Source organism: Schistocerca serialis, chromosome 4 (genome assembly GCF_023864345.2).
Source record: "Schistocerca serialis cubense isolate TAMUIC-IGC-003099 chromosome 4, iqSchSeri2.2, whole genome shotgun sequence".
NCBI lineage: Eukaryota > Metazoa > Arthropoda > Insecta > Orthoptera > Acrididae > Schistocerca > Schistocerca serialis.
In genome coordinates, this window is record NC_064641.1 from 305,104,150 (window position 1) to 305,126,556 (window position 22,407).

General features: G+C 38.9%; 1 protein-coding gene across 1 annotated transcript in view; it reads right to left on the bottom strand.

Annotated features, from left to right (window-relative positions):
* LOC126474407 (rho GTPase-activating protein 6) overlaps positions 1-22,407 on the bottom strand; it is a 1,172,202-nt gene that overhangs the window by 54,049 nt on the left and 1,095,746 nt on the right. Inside the window, exons 9-10 of the mRNA XM_050101876.1 lie at positions 18,459-18,609; positions 15,972-16,115 (exon numbers count right to left, since the gene is read on the bottom strand). Coding sequence (XP_049957833.1) covers positions 15,972-16,115; positions 18,459-18,609 — 295 coding nt within the window. The remainder of the gene's footprint in view (positions 1-15,971; positions 16,116-18,458; positions 18,610-22,407) is intronic.

The following is a 22,407-nucleotide window of genomic DNA, read 5'->3' on the forward strand; positions in this document are numbered from 1 at the left end:
GCCAAATGATTTATGTTTCAGTGAGTTGACTGATAGGGACCTGCCACCAGACAATTGTACTTCTTCTCAAATTTCACATGCTCCCTATGTTACCTGTACTGTAGGCACATGCAGAGCTTTGTCTACAGTGACTGGCTACATGTCAGCAGTGCTGCATCCCACCATTGCAGCCTGTCAATCACAATGATATTTTAATCAGAGTGTACTACTTTGGATGAGATATCATGATAGTCGTTAGAGTTCCTACTTTTTAGTGACAATGATTTTTGTGTTTTCTCTAGCAGCACAACTGGCAAAATGATGTCAGGTAGTGAAGTATGCATTGCCTGTCTAAGTAAAGTTATTGGATATGCCTTTGATGGACATCTTGTAGCTACTGTTAGCAGTGGCACCTCAAGCTCATTTTTGTTGGTGTGGCCCAGATAAAAAGTCAATAAACTTTATAACCAAATTGTTCCAAACCGTCATTATATAACCTCCATGTTTGTCATTTATGCTAGAGGAAAGGAATCTCTCAGCAGGTTTTTTCCCCTTGATGAATCTCAGTATAAGGGCAAACTGACTTTTGCCCATAATATGTGTTATTTCATCTGCTTGCACATAAAGATAAATGGCAGTAGCATCTCTAATCATTTCTTCAATGTAAACTTGATGCATACAATACAAAAGTTCATTTTGTATAATTTATAGAGGGAAATAATAGACCCGTCTAAGTGGTCATCTAACACACTGTAAGGATTTCCTTGTGGAGACAATAAATCTAAGAAATTGCCATAGTTAGCTGAACTCTAAGTACTAACTCATGAGTTCCACAAAATGTTAAGCAATCTGCTACTGTGTTTAATACGTATGTTTTCTTTGTAACTAATTCATTATTGTTCTGAATTGACTTTTATATGCTAAATCGATCTGAGCAGCAATGTTAAATCCACCAAACATTTTGCATTTAAAAGCATTTTCTAAATGTAATCAGCTTCCCTCATGTGTATTAACCTGTTCATTAAAATGCTTTAGATCCTTAAAGCCAATTGTTGTCCAGAATCCTTCACCACCAAATAAAACATAATAGAAACAAAATAACTTTTGTTTCTCTTCACTCACTGTTATCCATGACTTTTTGCAGAACTATGTTGTACTGCAGGAAGTTGTTTTCTTCTTTCCATCGTTTTGAAAAATTAAGAAACCTTTTGGTTGACATGCACATGATTGCTTGATTTCTAGCTTCTCTTTTGTACTTAATAAATTAAAGTTTTTATTTCTTTTTATTTTTTTAAGCAAACAATCGACTTTATTAATTTTAAAATTACTGTAAGAATACTTGAGTTTCAACTAAAAAGCTCCAGAATACAGAGCTCTACTGAGAGGTGGCCACTTTTGCTGTTTGCAACATTCCCTGCTGACCTACAGGAGGGTGTGTTAAGTGTCGTAAGTAAAAATACGGGTTGTTGGCCTAAACTGGCTGGCCCCACAAACTGTGTACAGGTGTGGATGGGTGGGAAAGTGGTATCAGGACTAAGTCAGTAGGGTTTATTGAGGTGTGGGAAAGTAGCGTTACATGTGGGCTGCTCCATCCGCTGAGCACGCCCAAGGCAGTCCCATGGCGTGCTATGGCCAGGGCGAGTCAGAGGAAGGGAAAACTTGGTCACGTCACTACAACTGCAGTTTACGGGGCAGGGGGTGTGGAGGGAGTATGAGCCATGAGGCCGTGGCCCTTGGCTGAATGGGGTGGGGGAAAGGGAAACAGGTCCGTCAGTGTGGAATGATGGGCTGAGGGGAGGTGTGAGAGAAGAGTAGTGGCAAAACTTGGCCCTGCTACTGGCAGCTGAGAGTACAATCATATCACAAATTTCTGGTGGGGCCAGGCCCTTATGAATAAGCCACCCCTGACTGTTAGGAAGAATTCTTTGAATTTGAATTTCATATCATCTGTCCCTCTGATACTGTCATCTAGGAAATCAGTATCATTTGCTTTGTCATTTGTTTGATATTTAATAATGTTCCAAACTGCCTTTGTTTTGTTCTCAAAATTTTGAATTTTCTGTTACAGTAAATGGTTTTTACCTTTCTGATGACACACAGGTGAACTTTGCAATACTGCTTGTAACACAGTGTTGAGTCTTGATTAGAGCTGTTTGATACAACACTTTAGCCCCCCTTTCCCCTTGACTTCCAATGTAATTGTTCCTAATCGATTGTAAAAAAAATAAAAATAAAAACTGAAATCATAATACTGGAAAAACATTTTTAAGAAATTGATTTCATGAATACTTTGTGTCCCTGGTAAAATTTTTTGTATTTTTCTTTCCATAAATTCTCTCAGAATAGAATAACTAACAAGGGGACCATGCCTACTTGATCACTAATTTCATATGAATTTATGGTATATACACCACTTGGTCCGAAATGAAATCGACAGAAGATGGAGATACAGATAGCCTAGTGTTTAGAGAAAAATTGCATTTTGGATGAGGGTCGAGTGAAGCATGAGCCATTTATGTTAGTATAGTTTCAAGACAGTGGTTGGTGTAGCAATAATCCAGAGGTCATATGGTCGGGTCCCTATGTGGAAACATTTTTTAATTTTAGATTTAACATTACTCAAACAGCAAATAAATCGAAATAATGCTCAAAGTATTGTATTTATGGATATTTTCATAAAAGGCATTAAAAGGAAAGGCATAGGAAAATATGGGATTGCAAATAAATTTACAAGAAAGGATTGTACTTACAGCCTCGATGACGACTCTGCAAATAACTTTTCAAAGTGTACAGGATTTTGTACTCTATTAGTCTGATTTTGACTTCTGAGCGTCCCTCGGCTGCTAATGCCAGCCTGTGATGTCTATTTTTATCATCAGTTAAAGAATTTGATCAAAAAGCTTCAAAACTGCTTGTCTCATTGAGTGAGAAAAAGAAATCACATCCCGAGAAGACTGCAGCAAAATACATTTCATTGTACATCACCAGCTATCCACACCAATATTTGCTGGAATGATGTGTTATGCGTGGTTTGTTGCCAAAATGTCTGATGAGGGAGAACCTTTTATGAATGTAAACCAAGTTTGTCTTTCTATGGAAACTTTAAAACAATCATATGGTTGTAAAAGTGCGATGTTTATAATGTGTGCAAGATGCTGAGAAAATTACTGTTTTCTCTGTTTTATAATTAATATCACCAAAGCACATGTAAATCATCAACTGTACAATAATAAAAATATCTCATTTTACATACAAAGTTCAAGTATATGCCTACAGTCCCTACCTGGAAATTTATTTGCCATTCCTTTTCATACTTATTATGAAAATATTAAAAAATACAACAAAAATACAACAAATTTTGGTTTATTTGCAGTGTAAGTAACATAAAAACTGAAACTAAAAGAACATTTCTGAAAAGGGACTCCATTCCATCAACCTTTGACAATTACTCTGCACTCTTTCAACTGCATCAACCTGTGCTTGGAAACTACATTAACATAACTGGCTCATGACTTGCTGAGCCCACATAAAAAAATGGTATTTGTTTTCTAAACACTTGGCCATCTGTGGCTCCCACTTCAGTCACTTTCACTTCTGGCCAAGCCTGGATATGCCATAAACTTTGATGAAATAGATGATGATGAGTAGGCATGGTCCCCTTTTAGTCAGCATTTACAGTTCCATAAAATTTTCATCTTCCTTTCTTATTAAAATCTGATGTATGGGAATGCTTCATTGCTGCCATTTGACCATCATGATTGGATAAAGCTTTCACCAAAAAGCTCACATCTAATTAACTAAAGACAGCTGTATCTGGAAATAAGTTATTAATGACTGTCCTTCTTTTCATGTTGGCAATGTTACTGTGGTTGACAATATAAAGCTGAAACAAATAACTATATATGCCCTCAATCAGGTCTATCTGAGACAAAATCTACTTTGAAATCTTCAGATACAGTCACTTCCCAGTTATTTCTGCTAACTCTTATTAGTATCCTTGATAACTGCTTAGTAAAGTTTAAACCACTTCTTGTCGAGGGACTATACACTGACAGAATTGCTGTCTTCTTTGTTTCCAAATATGTCGCAGAAGTACAACACTTGTAGTTGTTCAATGCAGTAATCACTGAGACTTTATTCAACTTTTTGCGTATGCAACCAATTCACCCATTCCTCAGGATACGGTATTAACTTGTATCCATCACTATGCATCTGTTCATTTTTTGTGACTTCCAGATGAAGTTTGTTATGTATAACACTCTTGTGTTAGATTTTTTAATATCCTCTATCAATATGAAAAGCTTTTTACATTTTAATGGAAAATTCAAAATGTATTAGGACTATTTGCTAAGCCTTCTACAGTTCAGTCTGCCATTTTTGTTGCAACTGTGTCTATAGAGATTTGGAACTGTCTGTTGGAAACATTTTCTCTAAAAAAGGCACAGAGAAAATATTAGAAATCACAGGGATTGGGTAGACAGTGTACAAATAACCTCTTACTACAAACATTCAGATGCAGACCATACTGTGAGTGATGCAATCATGTGAGGAAGCAATGTGTCAATCTCACCCACATATTATTGCCCCAGTCTACTGAACGACTCTCGAAGCTCTGAATTTATCCATTCAACAGACTGCTGCATATAGGGCTTGGCATATCACCCAAATAGTGACACAATCTCGATATTTTTGTGAGGAGCATTTCCAGCAATGTGCCTGATTTCATCCTCAGTTGCATAGTTCAGTTTCCGCTCCAGGCTATTCCAGAAACCCCCCATAGCCACTAAGTGATCTTTCTTACCAAGAGACTGTAAAGAAAAGGTGACACTGCTTAGCTCTTGCACCTGGTGGGTACTCACTAGGCAGGATGTTCTGCAGCCTACTAGTTGAGACATTCCTGTCCCAATACTAAGCCCTAGCAGAAGGACCTTTGTGGTCCTCTTAACCTTCTCACCACTCTAACTATAATTTGCACCTTTTTCCATGCTTTGTAAGAGTATTCATGAATTCCTTGGCTTGTTCACACACTTCTGTCTACAGTCTCTAGAGCAGAGAAGCAGTGGAGACATCTATGAGGTCTGTTAAAAAAATACCGGAACATTTGTAATTTCACACCAATGATGTGATGGAACGAAATGCGATTGGCATCCCTGCGCACACCTGCATTTAGTGTGTAACTGCTGGAAGTTTCACTGTTGTATGTCTGTTAGCTATTCTTCACTGCTGTATTGAGTAGAATGTTGTGTAGCACAGTTCATGAATTTTGATATAGCAGTGTTAGATGAGCAATGAATCTGCGTTAAATTTTGCGTGAAACTCAAGAAAACTTTTACAGAGGCACACCAAGTGATGCATAAAGCCTATGGTGGTGAGTGCTTACGCTATACTTGGTTCACACGGTCTAAAAAGGGCTGGACGGAAGTTAAAGATGATCCTCATTCAGGATGTTCTTTGATGTCTACCAATGACACTCATGTCAGAAACGTCAAAGAAATTATACATGCCGATTGAAGACTGAGTCCCTGAGACATTGCAGAAACATATGTAACATTTCAGTTGGATCATGTCATGAAATCCTGACACAGCATCTTGGAATGCATTGTGTTGCCGCCAAGGCTAATGAGTCAAGACCAGAATGACCTTCACTTTGCAATCTGTGAAAAGTTTTTGGATCATGCAAGTGAGAACGAGACATTCCTTAAGAGAACCATAACTGGTGATAAAATGTGGGTCTACAGTTATGACGTTGAGATCAATGTTCAATCTTCACAATAGGTTGGGGAAGGTTCTTCAAGATCAAAAACAGATCATCAGGGTAGTTATTTTGACTTTGAAGGATTTGTTCATCATGAATTCATGCCACTGGGACAAACTGTTAATCAATGGTACTATTGAGATGTGTTGGAATGCTGCAAGAATATGTGAGAAGGAAACAACTCGAAATGTAATGAGAAAATTCATGGCTCTTGCATCACGACAATGCACCTGCACAATCATCAGTGTTGGTGTGTGACTATAGCACAAAAAACAAAATCACTATGCTGAGGCATCCTCCATACTCTCCAAACCTGACCCGTGTGAATTCTTTTTTTTTTTTTTTTTTTTTTTTTTTCAAAGCTGGAAATGCCATTGAAAAGATGAAGATTTGCAACAATAGACGAGATAAAAGAAAATTCGTAGATGGCGCTTTTTGAGATCCAGCAAGAGGCACACCACGACAGCTTCTGGAAGTGGAAAGGGTATAGGAGAAATTTATCAATTGTGGAGGAGAGTATTTCAAAGGAGACTATGCACAAAAGTAAAAGGTAAGCATAGAAAAATATCTTGGACAAAGTTCCAGAATTTTCTGAACAGATCTTCTATACTAAAGCTAGCAGTCTTGCAGCATCTCTTGAACCTTTTACTGATCAGGCAGCACTGACCACAGCCTAGTCACCTACATTACTCTTAACTTTATTGCTGCCAACTGTTGCTCTTAAATGTTCTAATTCTGCCTGTGCCAGCGCCAGATCAGTTTTGAGTTTTAAGACCAGAATAATCAAGGAAAGACAATCACAACTACTACAGGATCAAAGGGTAGTAACATCTCTGTCTTCACAGCACCCGACATGATAAAAGCATAGGCAGTCTTCACATTGTTCACTGTCAATCATTTGTCAAGACTCTGTGACAGTTTTCACACTTGTCCATTGTGACAATATTTGTTTTGTTTTGGAATACAAAGATTATTTAGGGATAGCTGCTAACTCAAAATTGCAATTATACAGTACTATTTTATTTAATAAAACTGACAACCAATACATATAATTTTGATAGGTAACTTATGGAATAAACCGATACATACCTTACTGAATTAGCTAAATGTGATGTTACTCAATGTTTTCCTTAAAATGAGATATTTCCTGTTAGACTGAGATCAAATTAAGTTATGTTTGCTACTCAAGTATAAAGTGAACAGACGTTTTAGTAAAATACAGTACCACAATTTGTTATTTTTATTCTCTACATTCATGTAAAGCTCACAGTTGCCTGAAGTAAATAGTGCTTTAGAAAATCTAGCCTATTGCTTACAACAATACTATTATCTACACAAACCGAGTTGATACTCAGTGTGGTAACTGATGATAGTGACCGTAAAAGCATTTTCCATTTATGGCTGCTCCCCCACATCAAGTGTCAACATAACATAGATATCTTTGTCATTCTTGGAATTTGACTGTCATTGTTATTTGACATTTAACTGCTGTAAATACAGTATTCTAACACTTTTACAGTTGCACTAAAATTAGACATATAACTGACTATAACTTTTTCAGCTGCTTTTTAAACAAACAAAATATCAAAATTTAGTCATGCTCACAAATTTTAGCAGTGTTTACAGCTTCAATGTTGTCACAGGAAAAAGCAACAATAAGAAGACTGTTCAACAAAATGGGGACACTTACAGCTTCTCAATATATTTATTACTTAATGGAATTTGTCAAAAATAATATAACCCATTTTCACACCGACAGCTCAGTTTATAGAATCAGTACTAGAAATAAAAACATCTTCACTAAGATTCAAAGTCACTGCGGACCAGAAATATACCCACTGTTCAGGAACACACATTTTCAGTAACATGCTAGACACCATAAAAAGTTTATGTACTAATAACTATCAGTTTAAGATGAGCCTAAAGGATTTATTCATGGCCAACTCGTTCTTTTCTATTGACAAATTTCTTTGCAGAACCGATGGATGTACATATATTATTAATAATATCAAATTGTTTGAGTGTTACATAAAATCTGACTTCTGCATATCTTAAGTGCAGTAATGTGACCAATGTAAATTAGTGTTGTAAACTGGTTTTCTCTTTGATTATGCATGGCTAAAATAGCCTAAGAATTCTTGTATGCCCCTCAGTCAAATAAAATAATGTCAGTTTCAAAACTAAAATAAGTTCCTTTAAGAGTAAACCGGTGCAGCATCTTAGGGCCACTATTCATTCTCATATACATGAATGATTTACAATTGGCATAGTCCATATCAGTTCAGGCAGGCTAGGAAAAAAATCTTACCTTCATAGTCTCAGATGTTATTGAATTTAGAATACATTAAAATGATGGACTAAGTAAGGAACATGTATTTTTTTTTTTTTCAAAAAAATTCTGCTCTGAGGTACAGCCCACTAAAGACGACACTGCACATACATTTTGAAGTAGTTCTAGATATTTTTTTTTATTTGAAAGATAATTTCTTTATGATTACAAAGAAATCCTCCATTTGGACTTATCTGTCAAATTTTTTAATAATATATGGAGTTTTTTTTTCAAAAATGCCAATCCATAAAATTTTGATTTTTTTTCTGTTGATTAGTACCATATAATTCTACATTCCCTGAAAAGGAGAGCTTCCTCTTTTAGGCTGAACTGGTTTTATAAATAACTGAAATTTTTGCCAAGCATAAAACCTGTTTTATTACCACATTATCACATAACAGGCTCATAAAAATCAAAACCTAGCGTTATTTAACATAATTTTAGTTTTGAGAGATGAGTAAGAGACTCATTTTTCAAGCATTTTAAATTGTTTCAAAAACATACCCCTTCTCAGGTTGTGAATCTGAATACACTCCTGGAAATTGAAATAAGAACACCGTGAATTCATTGTCCCAGGAAGGGGAAACTTTATTGACACATTCCTGGGGTCAGATACATCACATGATCACACTGACAGAACCACAGGCACATAGACGCAGGCAACAGAGCATGCACAATGTCGGCACTAGTACAGTGTATATCCACCTTTCGCAGCAATGCAGGCTGCTATTCTCCCATGGAGACGATCGTAGAGATGCTGGATGTAGTCCTGTGGAACGGCTTGCCATGCCATTTCCACCTGGCGCCTCAGTTGGACCAGTGTTCGTGCTGGACGTGCAGACCGCGTGAGACGACGCTTCATCCAGTCCCAAACATGCTCAATGGGGGACAGATCCGGAGATCTTGCTGGCCAGGGTAGTTGACTTACACCTTCTAGAGCACGTTGGGTGGCACGGGATACATGCGGACGTGCATTGTCCTGTTGGAACAGCAAGTTCCCTTGCTGGTCTAGGAATGGTAGAACGATGGGTTCGATGACGGTTTGGATGTACCGTGCACTATTCAGTGTCCCCTCGACAATCACAAGTGGTGTACGGCCAGTGTAGGAGATCGCTCCCCACACCATGATGCCGGGTGTTGGCCCTGTGTGCCTCGGTCGTATGCAGTCCTGACTGTGGCGTTCACCTGCACGGCACCAAACACGCATACGACCATCATTGGCACCAAGGCAGAAGCGACTCTCATCGCTGAAGACGACACGTCTCCATTCGTCCCTCCATTCACGCCTGTCGCGACACCACTGGAGGCGGGCTGCACGATGTTGGGGCGTGAGCGGAAGACGGCCTAACGGTGTGCGGGACCGTAGCCCAGCTTCATGGAGACGGTTGCGAATGGTCCTCGCCAATACCCCAGGAGCAACAGTGTCCCTAATTTGCTGGGAAGTGGCGGTGCGGTCCCCTACGGCACTGCGTAGGATCCTACGGTCTTGGCGTGCATCCGTGCGTCGCTGCGGTCCGGTCCCAGGTCGACGGGCACGTGCACCTTCCGCCGACCACTGGCGACAACATCGATGTACTGTGGAGACCTCACGCCCCACGTGTTGAGCAATTCGGCGGTACGTCCACCCGGCCTCCCGCATGCCCACTATACGCCCTCGCTCAACGTCCGTCAACTGCACATACGGTTCACGTCCACGCTGTCGCGGCATGCTACCAGTGTTAAAGACTGCGATGGAGCTCCGTATGCCACGGCAAACTGGCTGACACTGATGGCGGCGGTGCACAAATGCTGCGCAGCTAGCGCCATTCGACGGCCAACACCACGGTTCCTGGTGTGTCCGCTGTGCCGTGCGTGTGATCGTTGCTTGTACAGCCCTCTCGCAGTGTCTGGAGCAAGTATGGTGGGTCTGACAGACCGGTGTCAATGTGTTCTTTTTTCCATTTCCAGGAGTGTAGTATCCTGCCGTTTCTGAGGTGTTGGCCGAACAAACAAAATTTCTTCTTTCTTGGTCTTTAAAGTGTGTGCAATATGAGTTCGCCCATCACTTTGAGTTCAAAAATGTGTCTTCTGAACTACTTTCACAGGTTCTTCTTTTTTCTGCTCACAGAATTCTTTGATTTCCTCTTTGGACAAAAGAATGAGGGCTGTGGATGTGTAAGATTTCATGACTCTTGTAAAATCCTCAGCATTCTGAACCACAGCTGTATTTGGTCTGGAAAGATTATGTTTTGTAGCATGGTGCTTCAGCAGGCCTCCTACACCATCACAAGGCCCCTTCCATAGACCAGTAGCGCTGTATACCCAGTCAGTTGGCACAAGCGACTAACTCAGTTCAAACAGCTGGTAACCATTTTTAAAATGATTAGGAGCACCACCAGAAACAATGATGATCTTCTCTATCCCTGTTTGCCGTTGAAGAATTTTGTGCATTCCTAGCAAAGCATGTGCTGAGTCATGTCGTGTGTCATTACTTATAACTGCAACACTTGTGGTCTTGTTTTGAAAATATGTCACTCCTGTAAAAACTAAAACCTGGTCATTACTCCAATGATACCCTTGTACTTCTTGGTCTGGAAAGATTATGTTTTGTAGCATGGTACTTCAGCAGGCCTCCTACACCATCACAAGCTCAGCAAAATCACAGTGAAGCACTAAACAGTTCTTCAGCCTGTACACAACCTTTCACTTCTGCAATGTGTTGTTGTTGCAATTTCTTCGTATGCTGGTGCGTTACTGCTTTCATTGACCATTTACCAAGTTCATCAATGAAACTGTCAAAGGCAACAGCTTCCTTAATTAGTTTATTTTCTTTGCATGTCGCATATGTAATTTCTGCAGAGTTACCTGTTATGTCTTCCAGGCCAAGTGCCTGTAAAGACAGTCCTCTCTTTCCAGTGCAGTCACCCCATTTTTGAAACAAACAAGTCTCTCACTTTACGTCTCAGACTACTAATGACTTCACATGCCCAACAAAGGTGTCATATGTCGTGTGCTCCAGTAAGTTCTTCAAAGTTACCACACAAAGTTCAAAGTTCGCACAGTACACATGTAAATAGACATCTCTAGGTGGGTGTGGAACTACCTGCTTAGGCTGTAGTGTATAAAATTTTGATCTTCCAATATTTGAGGTTGTATAGTTGCTCTTATAAATTGCAAAAGTTTTTTGAATACTGAGAGACATGTACCTCTTCACTTTCAAAACTTTTTGACCTTCAGCTGTTACAGTTATAGTGTCTTTTTTGTTGGCTCTCTGGCGAGAACAGTCCCATTTATCTTCCAGATAAAATGACTGCACTATTTGAACTTGAGGTACTTCTACAGGATGACCATAATAGGGATCTGGTCATACAAGGACTCCTGTTACAGACCTCACATTTCTTGATTTGTCCACCATGTAGTTCGATACTGACGGAACGTGGTTCATAATTGCTTTCTTTGAAAATGTCTCTGGAATAATAGTTAAAACTTGCTCCTTTTCACTGTAGGATGCACAATATTCAAAAGCTGAATTGATATTTGTGAAAAATTCCTGGGAAGAGGTGCAAAAGTGCTTTGGTTCATTTTCTTCTGAAAATGGAATTTCTACTTTGAAGAATGTGGTCAATTTTGCTGTAGTGCTTTGATCCATAGCTTTAGTAATTTCTCTGCACTTTTTTGATACATAGAGCTTATGACTCGACTTCACTGACCACGGTTTCTTAACAGGACTAACACCTACCTCTGTAGTTGACTGATTCAGGGTATTTAATTCTTCCTCTATTGATGCAAAATCTGCACCATGTGAGGCCACACCTTGTTCAGATACTATCATTGTTGTTATTCTGTCAAAACATTTAGAACACAAAAAGTTGTCACTGGGAACATCTTCACATCGAAGCAGAGTCTTCAAATGAGAACACGTATTCTCAACCTGAACAAAGTCTGTTTTTTTGTTTGTCTTATACATCACTCTTTTATGGATATGCAAACAGACAGCACACTTCACTCTCCTGTGACCACAGTCAGAAGACATTTCATGAAGTCCTTTCATAAAACACACTGCAACTGTATCAACTGGCAAATTCCTCATGAAAACAGAGAGCTCATTGGATGGTCTCAGATTTCTTAGAAGCCTCTTCAGTAAACAAATTAGCAATGAACAACTACAATACAGAAAACTGCAATGAACAACCATGACAAATAAACACACAAGAAACTACAACAAAGTGTGAGAAATATCTGCAACAATGAAAGTGAAAAGAAATAACTACAACAAAGAAAGTGATAAGAAATAATTGCAACAAAGAAAGTGATAAGAAATATCTGCAACAAAGAGAATAGAAATGAAAACTGTAACAAAGAAACTATTAAAAAAACAACTTCAGTGAAGACATACATTACCCTTGAAAGTTTAAAAAAAGTGATTTTTTAAAATAAAAACTGTCCAGCTTAAAAATGGAAGCTCTCCTTTACAGAGAATATAGTACTATATGGTACTAATCAACAGAAAAAAAATCTATTTTCTGGATTGGTATTTTTGAAAAAAATGTTTTTCTGTAAATTCAAAAGGTAACAGTAAAAGGACTTTGACAGATATGTCCAAACGAAGGATACCATTGTAATCATAAAGCAATTATCTTCCAAATATAAAACTCTAACAAAATATCTAGAACTGTTATAGAGACAGCATTTTCAAAATTTTTCCGAAATTCGCATCTTCAAAATGGTTTTTGCAGTGCGATCTTAGGAGGCCTGTATCTTGAGGCAGGAACTTTTTTGGAGAAAACAAAAAATATGTGTATCTTACTTACACCAGAATTTTAACATATGCTAAATTCAATAACATCCAAGACTATGAAGGTAATCCCCCTGCCTGAAGTGATACAGATTACGCCAGTTACAATATAATACAGCCAAAAATTGTATTATATGTACACAACACAAGACTAATAGTGAGTGACTCTAAGAAATCATTACATTCCACAGCTGATAGAACTCTAAAAGTGAAACTTCCTGGCAGATTAAAATTGTGTGCTGGACTGAGACTCAAACTCAGGACCTTTACCTTCTAAGGGGAAGTGCTCTACCAACTGAGCAACCCAAGCACAATTCATGAACCATCCTGACAGCTTTAATTCCTCCAGTAACTCATCTCCTACCTTCCAAACTTCACAGAAGCTCTCCTGAGAACCTTGCAGAACTTGCACTCCTGGAAGAAAGCATACTGCTGAGACCTGCCTAGCCACAGCCTGGGGGATGTTTCCAGAATGAAATTTTCACTCTGCAGTGGAATGTGCACTCATATGAAATTTCCTGGAAGATTAAAACTGTGTGCTGGACTCAGACTCGAACTCGGGACCTTTGCCTTTTGCGGGCAAGTGTTCTACCAACTGAGCTACCCAAGCACGGCTCACAACCTGTTGTTACATCTTTAATTCTGCCAGTATCTTGTCTCCTACCTTCCATACTCCACAGAAGCTCTCCTGCGAACCTTGCAGAACTAGCACTCCTGGAAGAAAGGATACTGCAGAGACCTGCTTTAGTCACAGCCTGCAGAGTGAAAATTTTATTCTGGAAACCCTAAAAGTGTTGAAATTTGGTTCAGTGCAAATAAACTTATACTGAATGTCAAGAAAACGAATTACATACAGTTTGGTAAAATGATTCAGGATGAAGACATTAATTTAGAACTGGATGACAGACTAATACGGTTTGCAAAACAGTTAGGGATGGATATAGATGAAGTTCTGAATTAAAAACACCATGCAAGATTCCTCAAACACAGACTTAACTCAGCCTGCTTTGCACTGAGAGTTATCGCAAATGTTTGCACTTTGGAAGGTATGAGAACGGCATACTTTGGATATTTTCATTCTGTTGCCCCATATGGAATAGCATTCTGGGCCAGCTCAAAATCTTGTTTAAAAGAAATTTTTGTCTTACAAAAATAGGTTGTTCAAATGATTACCCATAGTCCTGCTCAAGCTCACTGCAGATCTCTTTTCAGGAAATCGGGAATACTTAATCTGCCATCACTCTATACAGGGTGAGTCAAAAAGGGCTTTACAACTTAGGAATGATACAAAAATTTACTGAGATAATTTACAGAATCGATGGATGTGTCATTTAGTACTAAAAAAACTCAAGTTTGATTCATGCATTGCATCAGTGCCCCATCCCACCACCAGGAGTGCCAGTGTAGTACAAAGTTAAAATGGCTACTTTCACTTTTTTGGAGTGTGCTCGCTGTATGTTTTGGCTTCATGAAACAAACTCTGCAACAACTGTTTGCCATAAATTTCACACTGAATACATTAAAGAACCTCCAAGTGGACATACAATTTGCTCTTGGCACAAGAACTTCGTTGAGCTGTATTGCACAAGTTACACTAGATTCGCTCCAAAGAGTGTGGCAAGAAATTGATTACCACTGGGATGTCTGCCACATCACAAATGGTAGTCATGTCAAACCAAAATGACACTTGACACTTTTATTTGTTACAAAATGATACATCTACTGATTCTGTAAGTTATCTCAATAAATTTCTACATCATTCCAAACCTGCTAAGGCCTTTTTGACTCACCCCCTATGTTTAAATGTGTACTCTTAACCAAAGCAAATCTGAGCAATCTCCGCACAAATCTGACAGTCACAACTATAACACATGGAACAGGAACATTCTCCACGTATAAAAAACAAAAAGAGCACAAACTCAGAAGCATGTAAGCCATATGGGTGTTAAGCTCTACAATACATCGAAGACTTAAAGGATGATATGTATTTTAAATAAGAACTCAGAAAATTTTTAATTGATATATGTTGCCACCCAGTTAATGAATATTTTGAAGATCAAGAAAATTATATTATAAAATAATCTCTAGTATATGTGCCGCAGTTGTGTGATAACTCCTGTGAGAAGTTCTATCTTTGTATGTTTCAGTTTATATTATACTCTTTTACTATCTATGTCACTGTTTATTCTAAAAGTAGTTATTACTGATCCTGGAGGACCTCCTCACTATGGATCAATTGGAATGAAAGTAAATCTAATCTAATCAAAACAAATTATTATACACCATTCTTATGCAAAGAAATTGTAAAGCTACTGGTATATGTTGTAGGCACTTTCATTTTATACATTCCATATTTTTAATTTCTATGTACGACAAGTCCCTCATCATTTGTACAATGACATAGATGATAAATAAATACAAGTGTGTTGTAAATTTACATTTTTCATACTAAGTTTTTTATTAACTCTTAAACAAAGATATATTTAAGATGTTTCTGACTCATTCCTCATCCATGATGACAATTGCACTTAGGATCTTTGGAAGTGACGTTAGAATAATTTTTCATTGCTATGTATATGTATTTTTGTTTTATAACATGTTGTACGCCCTTGAGTATATCCTCACTTTTGATCTATGGAATGAAAAGTATATCTGTCTAAAAGTATATTTTTGGACTGATCACTGCTGAGTTGGGTGAAAATTGTTCTGCAGTGCTGTGTCTGTTTGAACCTACATTTCTGTCAGCAAATCTGGGCATTTGCCTCAGCTATCAATCTGCCAGTGTCCTTTTCAGACTGGCAATAGTACTGTTCACATCAGTCTCAATACAATTTATGGCAGCTCTTAAACAATCCACAAATTCAGTTGTCTCTGGGATCAGTGCACTGGTCTCAGAACCCTCAGAATCTTAGTTTTCTCATGCCAGTAAGTTCTTGTTCTGACTGTTGACTGACTGATTAGTCTTATCACTATGTACTATGTGTGTAACATTAAGAGGCTATATGCATTAATGGTTTGGAAAAATAGTCATAATTCAGTGGCCATTGCCCTCCTGTCAGTATGTGGTTTAGACAGCACCATATAGTGTGAATAAATTGTAGTTGTACAGGGAATGTAAGAATTTGTGAACATACCTGAGGCATCCTGGGTATCTGGAGCATGTCTTGCGACATTGGCCAAGAAGCTGACGAGTGACCACAAGGTGTCTCTGTTTGCCACAGGCAGGAGCTGAATTAAGTGCTGCAGAGCTTCATACTGCAGCCGTCTGTTTCGTATCCCTGTAGTTGTAGATAGGATTAATATAAAGAGTAGATACCAAACTGTTATGCTTATGTATATACACTGAATTGTTTGGTGTTGTGCTTCAATGTGAATTATTTCTACAAAAAGCCTTGCCAAACTGCTTTGACAATTTCATCATACCAACAAATGTATTTACAATTATGAAAAGGATGAAGATTGAGTGCTGCTCACTTTAGATGACATGCTGACTTGCAGACAGACACTATGAAGAGACTGTTACACACTGAGCTTTCAGCCAAAGCCTTCTTCAGAAAACAAAGGGAAACGCACTCACACACACACACACACACACACACACACACACACACACACACACACACACATAAGCAGGCACACGTCTTGCACACATGACCACTATCTTTGGCTGATCTGACCAGACTGCCAGTCAGTATGGCCAGAGACAGCAGTCATGTGTGCATGAGGTGTGCTTGCTTGTGTGTTTTCCTTTCTTTTCCGAAGGCTTTGGCCAAACGATCAGTGTATAACAGTCTTTTTATTGTGTCTGTCTGCACCACAATGTGTCATCTTTACGGTGAGTAGAAATCTATCATTTTTATAATTGTTGATATTCCAACCTGGACTTTCTATTATTCAATAAATGTATTTGTATTGTTTGTTCCATATTTTATACTATTGGTGTAAAGAGTGAACCTGTGTTTCCTCTATGCCTTCAATGAGCCCAGAATTCACTGCGCTCTTTTGAAGATATATTGTGACAGATTTAAGCAGGGGCTGGAGGGAGCACTGGAAGGGAAGTACACCCGCACACATTGAATACCCATGGGAGGAGATTAGTCTGGATATTTTAAACTCCACCTCCCTCATGTATTTTTGAAAAAGAGGAGGAAAGTTGCTACTCACCATATAGAGGAGATGCTGAGTCGCTATAGGCACAACAAAAAGATTCACACAATTATAGCTTTCGGTCATTAAGGCCTTTGTCAGCAGTAGACACACATACACACACACACACGCGCGTGCACACACACACACACACACACACACACACTCATGCAAACGCAATCTGCACACACATCTGCAGTCTCAGAGCTGAAACCACACTATGAGCAGCAGCACCAGTGCATGATGGGAGTGGCATGACAACCAACAAGCTGTCTGTCCGCATGAAGGGCCACTGACAAATTGTGGCCAAAAAACAAGTTGACCACCCTGTTGCTGAACACACTGCCAAACATGATATCCCTCATCCCAATGACTGCTTCACAGCCTGTGCCATATAGATCCTTCCCAGCTTTTCTGAATTGCGCAGGTTGGAACTTTCCCTGCAATACATCCTACGTTCCTGTAACCCTCCTGCCCTCAACCTTCGTTAGTCACTGTCCTCATTCATCCAGACCCCCCCCCCCCCCCCCCTGTTCCCATTCCAGCACTACACAGCCATCATTTCACCACCACACCCAGTCTTTTAATTTCTTTCTATTTCTCTCCTTTCAGCTACTTACCCCAACCCCCCTCCGCACCTTCTCTACTACCCTCTGTCTAAACTGAAACACTTCACTGTCCACCTCACCCATCATACTACCCCTCCCCGTCCCCACCCGAGCCTCCTCCTTATCCCCACCCAGTTGCCACTCCCATCATGCACTGGTGCTGCTGCTCGCAGTGTTGTTTCAGCTCCGTGAGACTGCAGACGTGTGTGCAAGTTGCATTTGCATGAGTGTGTGTGTGTGTGTGTGTGTGTGTGTGTGTGTGTGTGTGTGTGTGTGTGTGTGTCTGTCTACTGCTGACAAAGGCCTTAATGGCCAAAAACTATAATTGTGTGAATCTTTTTGTTGTGCCTATCGCGACTCAGCATCTCCGCTATATGGTGAGTAGCAACTTTACTTCTCTGGTATTGTTACATTCCATCCTGGATTTTCCATTGTTTGAAAAAGAGGAGGATTACATTAAAGGGACCTTATGTTTAAATGTCTATAAGGCAGTAATCAAAGTTAAAATTGCCTATGAAGTGATAGATGCATATCACAGTATGTATTCTACAGCATAATTGTAGGTCTTTACAAATGACTGAAATTAAAAATAGAAAGAATGAGCACTAATGCTGTTGGCTACTGTTGTGCTCAAGTTTTATCTGAGTCTCAAGGATGGCAGTTGGTGATGCGGGTACCTTGTTTGCAAGAAAAATTCTGACTTTTACCAACTGAGGACCAGTAAGCTAAGGCATCAAGAAAGAGGACATAGATAGTAAGTGATTTACTGAAAACAGCATGAAATGAAACATGCTAAAGAAAAATATCCATAGTTGATACAGCTAAATAAACTCAGGGGCCACTGCCATGCGATGCAATTATACTTACGCTGTGTCTGAACGAAGGCTGGATACAGGTCCCTGCAAAGCAACGGTTCTGGCAGATCCCTGAAATACTCCTTCAACAGAGTGGCCACATCATGTGGACAGTGATCCCGACCAAGGGTAATGTCCTTCCCACTGTCGAAGTCTTCTCGCAACTGTGAATAAAGTTGTTAATATGATACAAAATAAGGAGCAGATGATTTAATAAATTTTGTATGTAGTAACTGATTGTGATAAACATTGCATGGAAAGTATTGAAGAGCAGTTCTAGAGGAAGTAAGACAGGAGTAATGAATGGAGTCAAGAGTTTAAGACTGGGATTGAATCAATGCAAATCTGCACCATGCTGGATCAACACACACCTAGACCCAACTCCTCCAGAGAATATGTGCCTGGTGCACTGACAACTCTGCTATGTCATTTGATTTGAAGAAGTTCGGGGATGAACGGTGAGAGGGAGGGGGGAAGAGGGAGGGGGTGAGCTGAGACAGATTGTTTTCCAAACCATTCAATGCTTGCTAGGTATTAGAATGCTTTGTGTCTTTTTCTACATAAAAACAGGCATTGCATTACTGTTATTGCCTGAAAATAAATACAGATATTTTATTACTGAACAGAGTTATGAATATCATAAATATTAAATGTTGTAATAACGAATGGATTACATGTAGGGAAATAATTCAAAACTGCAGCCATTGAATGCAACAGGGAGACAGTCAATGTGATTGGAATAAATTTCAGCCTGAAATAGTGTTTCCAATGAGAGCAATGCAATGAAATGTGTTGTATATTTTTGTTCTGTAGCTATAAACTACTACTACAAAGTTGCAAAGTATTCACTCACTCATTGGAACTTCACTCACTTGTTGGGAATGATGGCTTTCCATGGCCTCAGATGTGGCCAGTTTATCAGTGGGGATAGGGTAATGCTCAACAACATTATTTCTTTAACTTCAAATAAATCTGAATTACAATGACTTTGTCAAATGTGATTAAAACCATTATTTGGTAGAGTGCTAAAATTAGAGAAATAAAATGTAATGTATGAAACAGCACTAGAGAAGCAACTCACTTGTAAGGCTAATGCGTTAACTGAGTAACAAAAACCAGAATTTTACTTCACAAAACTCCTTTGGTCATATGGTAACCCCCGGTACTTGACTTTGGGTTTCCATTCTTCCTTGTTACACAGTTCACTATATATTTTTAACTGCCCATTAAAAAAGGTTGCATTTTCTAATGATTAAATAACTCTGGTCAGTGTTTCATGTTGAGCTACCAGAGTACTCAACAAGCTTTGAAGTGCTCTCTGAACATATCTGCAATTAATGATTTCTTTGACAACAATTAATAAAAAATGTCTCCAAAACATCACTTAATTCACTGACATTCAAATGTTAATGGTTCATGGTTCTTCTACAGAAAGCTATCAGCATCAAAACCTCACAGATATCCTTATATACTTTTATGAATATGTACATTGTATTTTGACGAAGCCAATTGCATTGTATACTAGCTGAATGGCAAATAAATAAACATATAAAAATCATATACCTCCTGTTGCATCAAATAAGATTTAAAAACTAATGAAGTCATTAAAAATAAGAATTGTGTAGGTGTGGGCAATATTTCTAGTAAAATATTGTTATAAACATATAGGCTAAGTTTATTAAGCAATAGATTCAAAACATCTCTACAAGAAGGAATTGTCCCTGCTATTCAAAAAAGTGATACCTCTGTTTGAAAAAGGGTGATAAAAAATCGAAAAGTATATATAAAACTCAATTTAACTATCTTTACAAAATTTGTTGAAAACTAATGCACAAACTGATTGTCGATCATCTTAACTTCCACAAAACCAGCAACAAAAACCAATTTGAGTTTCATGCTGACTTTGAATTGAACAGGCAGATTGTTTTTAACAATCAGGCTTTGTAAGCCATTAACAAAAAAGAAGTATTTTTTGGAATCTCTAGATAGCCTTCGATTGTGTAAACCATTAAATTCCTTTGTAAAAGGCATAACATTACAACAACAGAATTCACGAAGTCACCCTGACTCCACATTTTCTGTTGTTCTTTTATTACGTGCAGTTCTATATCCGGCCAGCGTTCGACATCGACATGTGAAAACGCTGAGCGCTTTGTTACTTCCAGTACGTTTGGAAGCTTAACAGTCTTGTTATTTCTCACACGACAAATCCCGTAACTTGGCTTCTAATCCGTTCTGTTGAGTTCCTATTTTAATGGTACAGATGAAAATGTAAAAACGCAGCATTTGTATGGTGCGCTCGATGTTGCGAAAATGATTGTTTTTCTTGTTTCTACGATTCTTACCATTCTGGCTCGTGTTAGGCTACATTTGTGGTATAAAACAACGGACATAGTCTAAATAATGAGTATTTGGTTTTTCATTTTTGTCTTAAAAGTTAAATTATTGTTTTCTTAATTTACCGTAAGCAAACTTTATTAACAATCTTTCATAAAATACGGGTATTTAAGAATTTATATTTGAAATAAAAACAGAAATTTCACTTGCAGTATGTAATTAGTAACAAGAAGAAATGCAGTATTCATAAAAAAAAGATGATGAATATTATAATTACGAGATGTAGGCAATCCCGTTCTGAAGGCAAGAGTTGAACCAGCGATCCATGAAATGCACCGAATTATCTGTCAATTTAGCTGCTGATTCCGCAGCACACCCAGTGTGTAGTTGTATCTGAACTGTAACAAATACAGTCCTCCGTAAACTTCAAAGCCCGTTTTTTTTATTTTTGTAAATTTATGAAAAACATCAAGAACAACCTATTTCTCGGCACTCTTCAACCTTGTTATACACATGTGTTTCACTACGGAGCAGGAAGCAGTCTGAGCGATTTTCATACTGTGTATCAACAGTGCGACAATCAGAGAACAACAGTACAGAGACTGTGACTGTACACGATTTTTGAAATAAAAACTACATTGCTTAGGCGTGATTGAGAAAAGCGTTGAAAGCTGTTAATACATTAGAATATCTTAAAGTTTGATTTAACGTAACTTACTAACAAGATATCTGAGCCGTGTGCGGCTCGCGTTGATGCCGTTCATGGCTTGGCATCTTGTAATAGCGATAGTGGCGTCTCGTTTTCTTAGTGTGTTCACCGGCGCCACTACGTTTGCTCGCCTTGTCTGTCCGTGAGTGACAACAGCAGCGCTTATCGATAGAGCATACTGTAGTACCATATTTGGAGCGGTCTCTAGTATTTCCGGGTCTTTGTGTGTCGAGGGAGTTGAGTTGGGACGGAGCAGCAGCGAAGGCCGGACACTCAGTACTCGCCCGACCGCTGGCGATACACATGCTCTGTCCGACGGAAGGATGTAGTCGCGAGAGGATAGCGTACTTTTTCGGCAGTGCACCTTTCCTCGTCGTGTGAATCCTGTCCGACACGGTGTGTATTTCGACAGCCTCTTGAATTGTACTGTGCATATGTTTTTGGGAGGTCTACCTTGTTTCCTTCGGCCTTGGGTCTGTTTCTGAAGATGTGGTGTTGTCTGTCTCTTCGCTCTTGCCTAAAAATATTCCATCGTTGTACCGGTGATCGGACGTTAGGCGGATTGGTTAGTCGCTCGGTCGGCACTTAAGCTACTCCTGGTGTGAGTTGCCATCCTGCTATGTGAGTACAACTCTTGGCTGGCTGTCTCACCACTTACACAGCTGTAATCCCCCCCCATCAGGTCGATCCAGGGAGCACTGTCTGTGGATCACTCCGTCTTAATTGGACATGTCGTCATAGTTGTTTAAAATTTACCCTAATGATTTAGCATGTTATTGTCTTCGCCACTTGTAATTCCGGCCTTCAGCCGTTAATTGTTTGTAACACTGCTTGGGGCCTTCTGCCGACAAATTATTTTCAATTTTCTCTTAATAAGGCCTGCAGCTGTCACTATAGCCTGTTACAGTTCGTTAAG